The sequence below is a fragment of the Echiichthys vipera genome, assembly GCF_963691815.1.
Source record: "Echiichthys vipera genome assembly, chromosome: 8".
Classification (NCBI taxonomy): domain Eukaryota; kingdom Metazoa; phylum Chordata; class Actinopteri; order Perciformes; family Trachinidae; genus Echiichthys; species Echiichthys vipera.
In genome coordinates, this window is record NC_139833.1 from 9,541,501 (window position 1) to 9,555,721 (window position 14,221).

Sequence of the window (14,221 nt, forward strand, 5' to 3'; positions counted from 1 at the left end):
ATACAGTTACGAGGGGAAAAAAATGTTTTTTTTTCCCTTTTTTTTTTTTACAAAACCTTACAAAAACTATATTCATAGAAATTCTGCATGTCCACAAAGAAAACCCTGGTTGGCACCAACATATTTATCGTATTGTTCGAGAGGTTTTCTGCCAAATGATAGAAGCTGTGCAACTTAAAAGAAAGGTATACATAAAAAGGCATACCGTGACTGCTGGAAAATCAAAACTTATATCACACACTGCTAATGGAACACAGGTTATGTGGCTTACATTTTGAATCACTTTTCTCTCACGTTTCATACAATTTTGTGTAAAATGACATTATTATTCACATTAATTTATAAAAAAAAACAAAAAAAAAAACCCGACTGTATCAGCCAAATCAGAAACCCTGTTGTTATTCCAACTAATTTTGATTATAATGAAATTTTCAATTATTTTCACATATTACAGAGGTGAAATACAAGCAAACTTGAGTCTTTGAATCACCTGCATGGAAAGCTACAGTACACATGAGGGGAACAGTAATATCATAACCACACATCAGCCATCTTTTAGACCAGGTCCTAATTTCAAGAGCAGTAAAGTTCCAGTTACACAATATAAATCCTATTCTTCCTATTCTACGAGAGTGCCCCCTAAATTATTGGGGAAGCTCAGCATTTCCATTTCATGTTCACCTTATAGAAATATATCAGTCATCATAAAAGAAGATTTACATACATTTTCCCATCTGGATGATAGTAATCCAATACATCATCATTTAATGCTTTACCCTTCAATAAATAAACAGGGTTTGGTGGCTGTGAAACTGGGGTAAAGTGGTGACCTCTCTAATGAAATAAATAGCATCTATGATATATTTGACTGTGAACAGAATTAATTTATAAATTTAGCAAAATACATTTTCTCCTGCTGATCTTATCTACATACTCTACTTTGCAGAAGGGAATTGATAGACAATTATACAGTGAATCTCGACCAAACCAATGCTAAGTTTTACAGATTGGAGTTTCCTTGAATCATAGTTAAGATATTTTTGTCTCCGCATATCAACAACATTAACCTCACAGAGGTTTGCTGTTCATTTGGTGCCCAGGTGACGGCAATTCTCAGACTCCTCGAATCTTCCTACGGCATGACATTTGCTGAAGATGTACACTTAATTAATATAGGCATTAAAGTCAACGTGACCACACAAAATCATCATCTGTCTTTTGTTGGCACATTACCTTTCTTCTTGTTCACAAACTACACATATAGATTTACTCTGTCCACATCAGGTAAGTTTAACAGAAAAGCTTGCGACTTTCAAATCTGAGATAACTTTCAAAATCCGCTCACATAAAACCAAACCCTGGCTCAATTTTCATAATGCTCATAATGCAAAACAATCAGTTTCCTGCCAAAAAGTAACTTAAAAAAATGGACATTCAATGTTCCTGTAGCGACACACGGACAAAGTCCTGCATGTAGTTTGATGGATATGTCACAATTAAATGTACTCAAAAAATGCACGTTAGTTTTAAGGTCACAGTCTCTTACCTTAAGTCTCTGTGACTTACTTTTTTTTTTACACAGAAATACCCGATCCAATGCCTTCCAACCCAGTCTGTACATATACTTGGTGTATATGTTTTAGTATATACATACAGTATAAGTACAGACATGCTACCATTTTTCCTCAAAGGTTGAAATTGATTTGAAATTGGTCCATATACAGTATATTTCTGTGACAATCCTTTAAAAATGACATAGGTCCAAGGGTGATGTCTTAAGAAAAATGTTATATCAGGAAATCCATCAGTTTTTTTTATTTTGCTTTTTATATAATGATTGTTTTACATTACAGTGTTGATATCAGTACTTTTAAGTGACATGATTTGCCAAACCAGCCAACACAGTGCCATGACTTTGCCAATTACAATTTACTTTGGACACATACTACTCTGCATGGTTGGGAAAAACTTCTATAGTAAAATACCTAAATAGCCCCATTTAAACCACTCCAATTTACTTTGCATTGAACACAAGAGTGCTCTCTAAAAGGCTAAGTGAGAAGGAACTGGCCTGTACTGTATCTACTTCTTTTGAGTGGTCAGATCTTTGGCTATCAATATTTTAACTGATTAAAATTCAATCATGTAAAAAGTCCTCTGGACAAAAAAATGTTTTCTGCTCAAATCAATTTCTACATTAATAATTAATTACGTGTGTGTAACAATAAAGTTTATTTCACATGACAACTTCAACAAACATATATAGTATTGTTGAACAGTTGTTTCTCTCTATGGGTTTCTAACAACAGCAACAACACTGCAGATACTGAATCTGTGTTCTTACTGGTTATCATATGTGTTACTGTGAACCATCAATCAAAAGATCCTGTAAGGTATCCTGCAGCTTATGACTCATAGATAATCATTGGAGCCTATACAACATATTTGAGGTAACATTATTTTTCTGCCATCAAAGGCCATTTGGGAGTTTGTAAATTAAGAGGAAAAAGGTGAGAACTTGATATCATAATTTTCATGTGTGGCAAAACTGATATCCAATGAAAACTACTCTCCCATCTCCTCCATGTATATCTGTCATTTATTGCCATTTTTAACAAAACCTTACTTCAGTCCATATTTTAAATATAATTCTCAGTCTTTTCACCGATTGAGTATTCCTTGAAAGATGTGTGTTTTCTTGTGTTTTTGTGTTTTTGTGTTGCGCACGTAAACATCAGACTTGAAACTAATTATTTGGGCATATTGTTTTCACAGAACCTCCCCCAAATATTACTTTGACCCCTTGTGGTTTGGAATACAATGGTGAATGTTGTCATACCTGTGTGGCTGATGCTGCCATTTTGAGTTGCCCATGTTTTGTTAGTGTCCCCATGTCACTGTGGTTAATGGTGAATCTGGTGATCCCGTCTATGCCATTGTCTCTAGTCTCTGGCATCGCCCCTGACATGTTGCTCAGGAGGGTCTTGCCCTGGGGGGAGCACATTGTCACGGGAACACGGGAGTCATCCCAGTGCTGCAGCTCAAGTTGTCCTTTCCTGGGAGTCGTCGGTCGTTGTAGGCGTGCATATTGATCACTGCATCCGTCTTCACCATGACTGGAGGTTGAGGCTTGTGTTTCACCCGCCTCTCGCAGGTGAACGACAGTCTGATCTCGTCCACCATGGCACTGCACAAAGACCTCTGGGCGAAAAGGGAGGATGCGGGGAGGGGAACAAGAACAGGGGAAAGGGACGGGGGGTAAATGCCTTAGCTTTAAATTGTTTCTGACAGCAGAAAGTGTCGACAGTCTAAAGAGCACAACATGCATTAGAACGTAACAATCATGTTGCGTTACAGCTGGTGTGTGAATGTGTGCACATGCATCCATGGCTGTCAGAAATGTCAAAATGCACCACAACTGCATGTAGCCTGCAAAAGGTTCATTATTGCTGCTGTGTCAGAAAGGATGAACAAGTATGGTGCATGAGCATGCGTGCAACTACTCACTTAGTATGACTCAAATTAGTGACTTACAACAGTAAAGGGTTCATGCTATTCTGACATCTCCAATGACTAATAATGGATTAATTCTCTATGCTCCAATTTGCAATTATGCCTGTTAAAATAACTAAATGTTATGGTGTTATGGCCCAAGTACTCCTAGGGATTAGCCAAAGGCATGCAAATCCTTTTATAACGTGTTTCGACCTAAAAGCCATGAATAGAGCACAGCTTTGGTTTAGAAGCTATGTGGAATAAGTATCACAACAAAATAAGCATGGTTAGTAACTTCTTTGCTAAAATTGAGGGTGAATTAAACTGAAATCCCAGTGTGTAATTAAATTAGTGTTAGACTAATTTCCCACCCATCCAAACCACAGAGCAAAGATGAAATTAAAAAAATAACACATTATGTATGTGATTTATGGGGATATATACCTGCTCACGTTCTGCAGTCTTCCTTAGCTTGTAGATGAATTCAGCAATTGCCACAAAAACAGACAGCACTAGGCCAGATGCCAGCACAATGAATATACCACCCAGGTTCTGGATACCCATGGGGCCTGTCTCGTGACGCTCTTCATCCAAGCAGCTGCTCCCACTCCACCACTTCTCCTTAAGCATGTGTAGGCGCCCATCCTCCAAGATGCTTAGGATAGCTATGGTGATTTTGTCCCTGTACGGGGAGCCTGGAAGCAACAGAAGGCTTGTTTTACTTTGGAAGAACCGCCAGCTGGATTCTGTGATAATAAGGTTCATAAACACGTTGTGGCGTACTGTCTGCATGGTAGCTAAAACAACATCACATCTAATCCTGCTACATTCCTCACCCTTATTCTTCAAAAGACAACACATAACCTATAAAAAGAGGTAGATTATTTTATTACTTGGTAGTCTCAAATGTATTCACTGGTCTTACCAAGGGGAGTGCCGATGCCATAGCCTTTGCTGTCGATGATCCCTCCCACCTGTGTCAGGTTACAGTTCCTCCTAGTAATGTAATCGATAGTTGTAGACTCCATAATGAGGGCATAGTCTGACTTCAGCACCCTCTGAATCCCATCCTCAATAGACTTCACCAGCGATGTGCTTGGCTTGCTGCTCATAAAGGCCCACATCTTCTCAAAAGTAGAAACCTTGGATTTCTTTAAGGGATGGAAAAAGAAAAAAAACTGCATTTGAACCTCATTTGAACAACCTCCCGAGCTGGAGGTAAGGAAAAAGTGGTCTGAAAAATATACAATGCTATTACCACAAAAAAAGTTGAACTTGAGCAAAATCACTTCCTAAAATTATAGCCCAAGGTGTTAAAACTGAAAATACTGCTGACCATGAAATCTGGTCCCTCTTAAGTTTTTTTTTTAAATGATTGAATAAAAAAGATGTCACACATAGCATTTGTTCATTTACAGCATTTAAGAATACAGATTTTAGCCAGTGACCAAATAGATTTATACGATTACTCCTTCAGATCTCCTTTGTCACAGGATTAAAGGACAGTGAATTGAAGCTTTGTGCACATCTATTCTCATAAGTGCTACTGAAGCAGCAATAATAGAATGCCTCTCCATTAGTCTTGCATCAGGCTATGTGGTATTTCATGCAATTTTGTATGAGGTCACATTTTTGCCATGTCTAATCCTAGATAATTACTGTCTAAAGACTATAAGCCATTTCAAATTGTGAAAGATGCTATTATCAGAAGCCCTCCATTATGCGTAACTACAGTAGAAGCATGGCCCTGGCTGCTTAAAACCAAGATATAATAGCCTGATATTAAAACTTAAAAGTACCAATTAGGATGTATTGCCAAGTTGGCATCTTTGTCACTAGATCTAGTGATTTTTTATTTTTTTTCTTCCCAGATGAGTAGATGAGGTTAGAAAAGAAAAGAATGCAATGGAGAAATATGCTGGCTTTGCATTGTATAATATGTAGCCCAATTCAAAAAGATAAAGAATGGTTTCCAAGAGATTCCTTAGTGTACAAAATGACATGGGGTATGACCACCAATTTCTAGGGCTGTACGGAATGTAATTTGTGTTTTTAAATTCAAAGCTTCTATTGAGGTTCTCGAATGACGCTTTCAATGCCTATTACCTATTTTATGATTATAGGTGAAAGCTACCTTTCCTGGAAGGAGTTGTCTTGCTTAGGTGACTCGACACCCTCATAGACAGCAGTGGCCACAAACCTCTGATTGTGGCTTGTAATTCAATGTGTCTGTTTCAACAGAAATGCCACTGACATATCGAGTTATACAGTAGATAATGTCTTCGTGTTGGCTATAAAAGTACCTGATCATCCATCACTAAAAACATTTTTTTGCTTGTGAATTATGTGTACAAATAAGAATTATACTGTATTAGTCTTCTGGGATCAGAGTTGTTTAACTTAAGTATAGTGGTTTTTGAATGGCAAGAAATGACATACCAAGGAGAGTTTTTTTGTGAAAGTAGTGTATGAAAAAAAATCAGGAATAGTAAATAAATTAGAACAACACCAGACAGATTTCACACGCGATCTGCTATCTGGTCGAGTAGATTCTTCTCAAGCTATAACACACATCACATTTTAATAGAATCAAGAGCCCAAACAAAGGCAGTTTAATACGTCACTGAAACATGAGTTTAGGACCAAATCCATCCAGTTACATACATCTGCAAAGCCTTTATCTACTCTGTCTCCTCACTATTTATCATGCTTCTGTGCCTCATTGAATCGACATCATTAGGCCTTTCTGTAAATGCGAGTGGGAGCAGAGGGCACTCCAGTCATGCAACTCTGATGAGGTAATTAAACACCTGTTTCTCCTTCTATTTATGATGCTACAATCAAAGCTACGTTTCATCAAAGTACCAAGAATTATCTGAAATAACTTTCTTTTACATGGCTATTCAGTGGAATGGAAATTTGATTTCCTTTCATAGGGTCAACGAATTGAATTGGATCCAGGCACACTAATTATCATTACAGGACATTTTGTTTTCATGGGATGTAGTATGGTGCAGTATTACGATTAAAAAACATTTTTCTTAAATAGCCACTATTGTTTTAAGTCTACATCTCGGCAAAAACCCTGATGACATAATCAAAGCTGGGGGCCGGGTCTACACACTATTCAGAAGAATCAACATTGAGGCATACAGTGGTTATGAGCTCCTCTACACATTTCTGGTGCATAAAAACTAGGGCAGACAGATTCCCTCAAAGAATCATTTCTTTTTTCTTGCTATTGAATGTCATAAACTTATGGACTGCCTTCAATAAAAATGTGCAGTGTTTTCATTTTCTTACTTGGAGAAACTGTAACACTGTTACATGTGTTATTCAGCACCACAGTAGCAGCAGCATCTCAAGCAAAGTGCAAAATAATAAAATAAAGTCAAAGACCCTGCAGGCACGCTGAAACTTTGGAATAAAAAAATCATTATTGAGGAACACATCAAACAGTGTAGAGACGGGTTGAAGCTGAAGAATTTGCTTTTGCTGTGGGAATTAAGATCTAACTGTATATATGTTAGATGTATGTGTTTGTGTGTTTGTGTGTGTGTGTGTGTGTGTGTGTGTGTGTGTGTGTGTGTGTGTGTGTGTTTGTAAATTACCTTAATAATTCAACATCTTGCTTCTTCTTATTTTATACAACATTATTATTGCAAAACTTAAAAATGTGTCAATCTATCATTATCTTATCATTGCTATAATGAGACACATTTAATAGCATTTGTTTTAATGTAATGTTTTAATAGTGAACATACAGCATACGTGTATAGATTCTGCATTTATAAGGGCACATCGAAAAAAAGATGAACAGACACTGGCCATGCAGTAATTCTTCATGTCAACACCACACAAAGCAGTTTAATGATTTTTTCCGCCGTGACAGCGGATGCTACTAAAAACACTGTGGCCACTTTTTAAAGAAACTTCAGACAATATCAGCAATATCTGTTGATATCCGGGCAAGCTTCCACTGTGCGGCGAGTGCAACACCCCTACGTTTAAAGTTTACAACTAAACATTTTATGGGGTTTAAATCCAAAACATTGCCAAATCGTCCCTTTTTTCATTAAAACATCATAATGATAAAATAGCTTAACCTAATCATACTCTATAGCCTGTGTGTACTATACCTTGAAGAAAGTCATGGTTGCTCCATCTTTGACCACGCCATACTCAATCTTGGTCTGCTTAGCGATGTCATCAGCAGAGTCCACAGGCGAGTCCATTCTCTCCACAGTGAGAAAAGCTGCTAAATTAGCCGTGTAGGATGATATGATGATGAGCGTGAAGAACCACCAGATACCACCAATGATCCTGGTCGACAGTGCTTTGGGCATCAGTTCTGAGCCTGTACACAACAGAAAATGAGAGACTATTAAGCAATTATCTCGATAAAATTGTACCTGCCAACACAGTAACTGAATTAAACAAAGGCAGAAACGTGATCGCTTGTGTTTTTTGTTAATTAGCCTCTAAATGTTTTTGCCAGTGCCAGTGGTGTTGATCTGTGAGTAAACAGAAAATGCAGCCAATTTAAGAGTTAAGCTAAACTCAAAGATAAGTATTCAGAATGGGTAGATCAGACCAGGATTCTACATTAAGTACAAAAGCCTTGCTCGGCACATGTGGATCTTTTAGAGATAGCAGCAATAACTTAACTATGTACTCAGTCACACTCAACTATCATTTTATTTTTCTTTGAGATCGAACTTACATTAATAACAAAATGTGTTTTAAATGAAAATATTATAAATATCTAAAGCATTTAATAAGGCTATATCAAAGCTACACATACTTGTTTTATTATTTCTACTATGGTGTAGTTTAAGTTAGGGCTGACGATAGAAATGACGATATATATTCTCAAAAGGATATAAAATTGTCCATCATATGTATTTTTCTATATAGTTTCTATGGCAATGTTAATAAATCAAGCGTCTGTCGTAGGAGATTAGTCAATAAGAGTCAATGAAGAAAGATGAAGAAACAATTAGATCGGCTTTCTCGATGTGAGTTTATTTCAAAATATGTCCTTGTAAGGAAGGCTGTCTTTAAGATGCCTGCACAAACGGCTCCCGTCAGGAAGAGTGCCCCGAAGGTCAGGTTCTGTAGAGTTGAAATGCCCCAGCTGGCATGACGTTTACAGCAACATAGCCAGAATACAAGGGTGACTTGTCCTGTGTTTTGAGTTACATAAAGTCATAATTAGAAATTGCCGTCACTAGTCCCAACTGCATTATGGCGATATTTATAAGATTTGGATAGCACATTTTGGTCTTTTTGCACTAAAAATCTTAATAAAATTAGAGAGTACTATAAATAGGCTTCACCATGTGGTGGTTTTATTTATTGTGTTATCTATACAACATCAAGCTATATCACGATCATTATCAAGATATGAAATTACCTACTTGTATATCGGGATAGAAGATTCTGCCATATTGCCCAGCCCTCGTCAAGTATTTGCTGAATTCATCATTATCACTAAAGCATGTAAGATAGCTTTCCTTTTCAAATTCAAACATTTATTAACATTTAAGTCTCGGATTCATACCTAATACACGGCTAAATGTTCACCAATGTAATCAAACCCAACACCACTTGCTACTGCCGTCACTAAGTTACAAATTTAGATGTATCTAATGATGATTAATAGCATTTGCAGTAGACCTTTGTCTAAAACTGAATATTTTGTCTGAAATGAGTTTTGGTGAGCAGGTTGGCATAAAAGTTGATCTGTGAAGATGTCAGGTCAGATATACAGTATATGAGGGAAATTAATCAATACAACGCATTGCAGTGGCTCTTTGACATATCACATGTTATTAACACTATACTGTGATTCAATTTTCTTCCATGTTCTTATTATGTTATTTCATAGCTCATCATGTTTAGTGGATTTACATACAAATACATCACCACAGTATGTAAGAGAAAAAGAAAAATCAAGATAATAGTACATAGCCAGACTGACAGTCCATTTCAGCACCAGGTTTGACTTTGAGCGGGCCTCTGCTGAGTAATACTATGTTTACAATGGCTCACTGACTGGTGTTAAAGTTTCTTTATATCTCATCTCTGACAACCTTAAAAATACCCTTGTGCTTTGTGTTCTCTGTTACTTTACCCGAGAAGATTTATGAGGGCAATTCTAAAGAGTAACAAGCCCACAGATGGGGGGCAGGGTGGTCAGCTCTTTAACCTCTTCTACCAAATTTGATTGGATTTGTCCTTTGTGGTTTGACAAAGACTTTACATTGTTACAAGCATGGGAAGACAATAGCATCCCTGAATTCAGTATGACTTCACAGAGGGAAGATCCAGATGCATTCTCTGGTTGCACTAAAAATTAAGTGAAGCAACGAGTAACTCAATTGAATTCCACACTATAAAGTGCTGTTGTCAGCAGGGAACAGTATATGGTGCTACATCAGAGCACTAATAAATACAAAAGCCGATCAGTCATATGGTGGCAAGGAAATAAAACGGTGTCAATATGCCACACATTTCCTTGAGGAAGGACTCATATCTTGTAAACCAAGGAAATGTAAATGTTCTTTCAGGGATGACAATACCCTTATCATTTCAGTAACCAAAACATCACATCTATCTCACTGACTTCTGCACTACTCATTCCCATGTATGCAGTAAATAGCTGCCTAAGACTATATATACTATAAAAAAAAACACTGAACTGCAAATATCATTTCAGGAAAGGGACATTTTTATTTATTTTGACATGTATCTGACCTCATGGGAGCTATGGGCTATGGCACTTTATCAAAGTAACTGGGGCTGCGATGTTAGTGGGTAAAAGCTGACAGCAGTAGAAATAAAGAGATGGTGTCCACTCAGTTGTTCTGTGCACTAGTCCTAACAACTATTTGGGTACACTTGAATGGATGGGGACCAATATTTTTAATTTGCAAATTAATTATATTCCAACCCAAGGCAGACTGCGGACGACAGTCATCTCCATGTTCAGAAGAAGTAGAAGCCAACGTGGAAGTGCCAAAAACCACAGTTCCTCAAATGGCCACTTGAGGCTGGCTCCAAAAATTAGTTGGTCCCCAGGGACCCCCAATTTAAATAGGCTACATTCGGCCTGACCCAGCTCCATCCACGGTCCGCTTCATTGCCCATTTTTGGATCAGCAAGGAGTTCGGTGGCATGAGTCACTGCCAAGATGGCCACAGCCAAAGTCACTGGAAGCCATTTACTTTGAGCTTCATTCTGGCTCTTCATAAAACCTATAAACAACTACATCTATATTTTCTGTCTATAGTTTAGACCAGATTTTTTTTCCTGAATGACATGAGATGATATGCTATGACTTTTTTTAAAAATATTTTTTGTAATTAAGAGTGCTTTACAACTGCACTGAAGAAGATACATGTAAAAAGTACAAAAAACTGTTAGATGAACAAAAGACAGCTATGCAAGTGGTCGTTCTTCATATCTAACTATCAGAATTAAAGTGAATATTTGTGCTTCCTGAACCATTTTTAAGGGTGTTGTATTATACAACAAGTTGCACATGGAAAACAAGCTATGAATTTCAAAGTGTTGTTATTGATGTTTGTATTGTTCTTACAGTGCCTATAGAGTCATAATACCCTTTTGGTCACTTTACAGCCTGAAGTGAAAATATATAAAATAAAATAAAAATTCCAGCATGATTTACACATTTTGCCTTGCAACAATCAGGTGAATTTTTTTTCAAAATTTCTGTAAATTAATAAAAAAAAAAAAACTAGAATAGCAGTCTCTTTATAGTGATGAGTCTCTTTATAATAGCCATTTTAAACATTCTCATGTATAACCAATCACCTTCCAGCTTACACACCAAGTTAAGTGGCCTTCACATGACATTAATTGTGGTGACTTTAGAATAAAATCAGCTGTTCCTTGAGGATTCCACTCCTAGGAGGATGTGGTAACACAGATAATTCACCATAGTTGGAAAGATGCTTTCAAAAGAGCTCCGGGATAACGTGGATAGTCGAAGGATATACAAAATATTTCAAAAGCTTTAACTATCCCCCCCGAGTACCGTTCATAGTATTGTCCAGAAGTGGGAGGGATATGGAGTTACAAGTCTTAATGGCAGAGGTCGGTCGATCTGTGCATGTGACAACAATTTCACATGTTACACTGAGTCTCGTTTACAGTATGCCAAAAAACACATTGAAGATTCTGATGCAATGTGGCAAAAGGTTATATGGTCAGATGAGACCAAAATTGAACTATTTGTGCTGAACTCCAGGCGCTATGTTTGGTCCATGTTTTTAAACCAAACACAACACACCACCCAAAACAAACCATACCTACAGGGAAGCATGGTGGTGGCAGCATTATGTTGTGGGTTTGTTTCTCTTCAGCAGGTACTGGGCAACTGGTCAGGAGTAAATGGAAATTGATGCTGCCAAGTACACCAGAATTCTTGAGGAAAATTTGCTAGACACTTGAAAATGGGCAGGTGGTTCACCTTCCAGCATGACAACGACATGAAACACACCGCCATAAAAACAACACAGTGGCTAAAGGAGAGAGTAGAGACATATCCAAACCGACTGATGGCTGCATTTAAAGCAAAGCGTGCCTCCACAAAGTGTTAAATCTGGGGATTCATCACTTTTACAACCCTCCTACTGTAGTTTTTCATTTTTTATTAAATTTCAGAAATTTTGAAGAAAAAAAAAAGTCACTCTAATGTTGTAAGGCAAAATGTGTAAATCACACTGGAAAAATATATATTTTATATGTTTTATCATATCATCAAAAGGTATCATAACTTTCTATAGGCACTTTATCTTTATTTAAAAAAATGTCCCTTCATTCTCTGTGATTTTCTCCCTGTGGTATCGAAAATGGTATTGAGTATCGAGTATTTTCCTGGGTATCTGTATCGACTTTGAAATTCTATCCTCTTCTATTCTTCTTCTTACAGCACACATTTCTAAAGAGGAGATCATAAATAAGTCCCTGACGCTGCTATTTTCCTTTTTTAATTAATAAACAGAATGTTTCGTATCTAATAAGGCTTTTTGAACCGTCAGTCTGGGGAAAAGCTGTTCTCGGTGGATTCAGTAGTGGCGAGGCTAAACCTGATGTGCCTGTTCTCTGGAGTGTTTCTCACCACTAGTAATGCCTCACCTTAACATGAGAGAACTAGGCTTCCCCATGATAATTATTATCTATACTTAACATTCTCTGTGGAGTCGCACAATATCACCCTTTCAAACCTTGATGCTTTTACTTGGTGTTAATTGCTTTAAAAAATGACACTTGTGAATGGAAATGTTCATTACATTTCAAGTAAATCTGAATCTCAAGAACGACCAAAGTCATAACTGCAGTTACTTAAACACAGACAACACTTCAGCACAGATTAGTTTGTGCATAAAGAACCAAAGAAAGAACACATATTTTAGGCTTTAAATCGTGTATCTTTGTTATGTTTTGGATAATCAAGGAATAATGTCAGTGAATAAGTCAACTCATGAATCAAACATACTTTCTAAAATTATTTTATGTGGGCGAAGTAATTTGCAGGATATGATCAGACATATGTTTGTTGTGAGCAGAAGCCTACTGAGACCCCCAGGAATGCTTTTGAAGTACACAAAGTGTTTGCTTTTGCACCTCCTCATATTTTGCGTTCTTTGTCTTGTCTATGACACCTCCCTCCCACAGACAACCTGGTGGATGTTCCTTTTTTTTTGGATCTCCTCAAACACTTTCATTTGCATTTTCAACATGTCAAGGAAATGGCTTCCATCTCAGCTGCTGTCACTGTGTTTGGCAGACAAACTGAGGATGTCTGTTAATGTGACACAGACAAAATATACCTCGCTGCAGATACCCCCATGAAGTATGTTTTACAAGGTGCTGCAGCAAAAATCAGTGCCAAGGGACACCAGAATCATTCTGGGTATTTTAAACGCAGAGAAATTATATTTTCAAAATCAATCAATCAATTCCTTATTTAAAAATCATGTAGAAACCGTTATGTAACATTGAAAATATGCATCCTATGTCTATATTCATGATGCAGATAAATCTGCTAGAGAACACACAGGAACTTCAATTAACTTCTATATCTCAATGTGATTTTTTGGAATAAAAACCGACCAGCAGCAGTGGCTTCAGTTAAATATGGAAACTCTGGAGCTCAGCCATTGACAGGCAACACTGTGAGTCATGATATGAATTGTAATAGGGAATTCTCTCCAGTTTAGTTTAATAATAAAGGCTACTAACTAGCTCATTTTGTTTCGATTCTCTCTCCCTCCTGGCACACTGGTGCTACAATCAGCCCTCTGCCTGCACCGGCAAATTGGTTGAGCTGCTATGCCGTTTCACAGGAGTGCTGCCGAGCTTCTGCGCTTAATGAATTGCTGAATGTGTTTGCTATCTTTATGGGCAAAGATCCACTGCCGAGTCTCTCTAAGCCTCCTTGATTTGTCTTGTTACATTTAGGTTAAGCATTTTATTACTAGGGTCTTTTTGTCCTACACAGTTGACTTCATTATGTTTTTCGTGGGCCTTCATTTGGTTACCTATCCCTTTTTAAGGAACACATAGCAAGTGAAAACCTATTTGTTTCCTTTAGTTTGGTCAAAAAGTAGAATTAAATCTGCAGTGGGATGTGTATTAAAATAAGCTGGGTTCTTTTGCTGAAAGAATTAATTGCTTCGTTTTTTCTGACTGGTTT

General features: G+C 37.3%; 1 protein-coding gene across 1 annotated transcript in view; it reads right to left on the reverse strand.

Annotated features, from left to right (window-relative positions):
- Nucleotides 1-3,006: 3,006 nt before the first annotated feature.
- Nucleotides 3,007-14,221, reverse strand: part of grik3 (glutamate ionotropic receptor kainate type subunit 3) — a gene marked incomplete at both ends in the record, with an annotated part of 100,168 nt that continues 88,953 nt past the window's right edge. Inside the window, 4 exons of the mRNA XM_083917552.1 lie at nt 3,007-3,201; nt 3,940-4,190; nt 4,421-4,646; nt 7,635-7,852. Coding sequence (XP_083773678.1) covers nt 3,007-3,201; nt 3,940-4,190; nt 4,421-4,646; nt 7,635-7,852 — 890 coding nt within the window. The remainder of the gene's footprint in view (nt 3,202-3,939; nt 4,191-4,420; nt 4,647-7,634; nt 7,853-14,221) is intronic.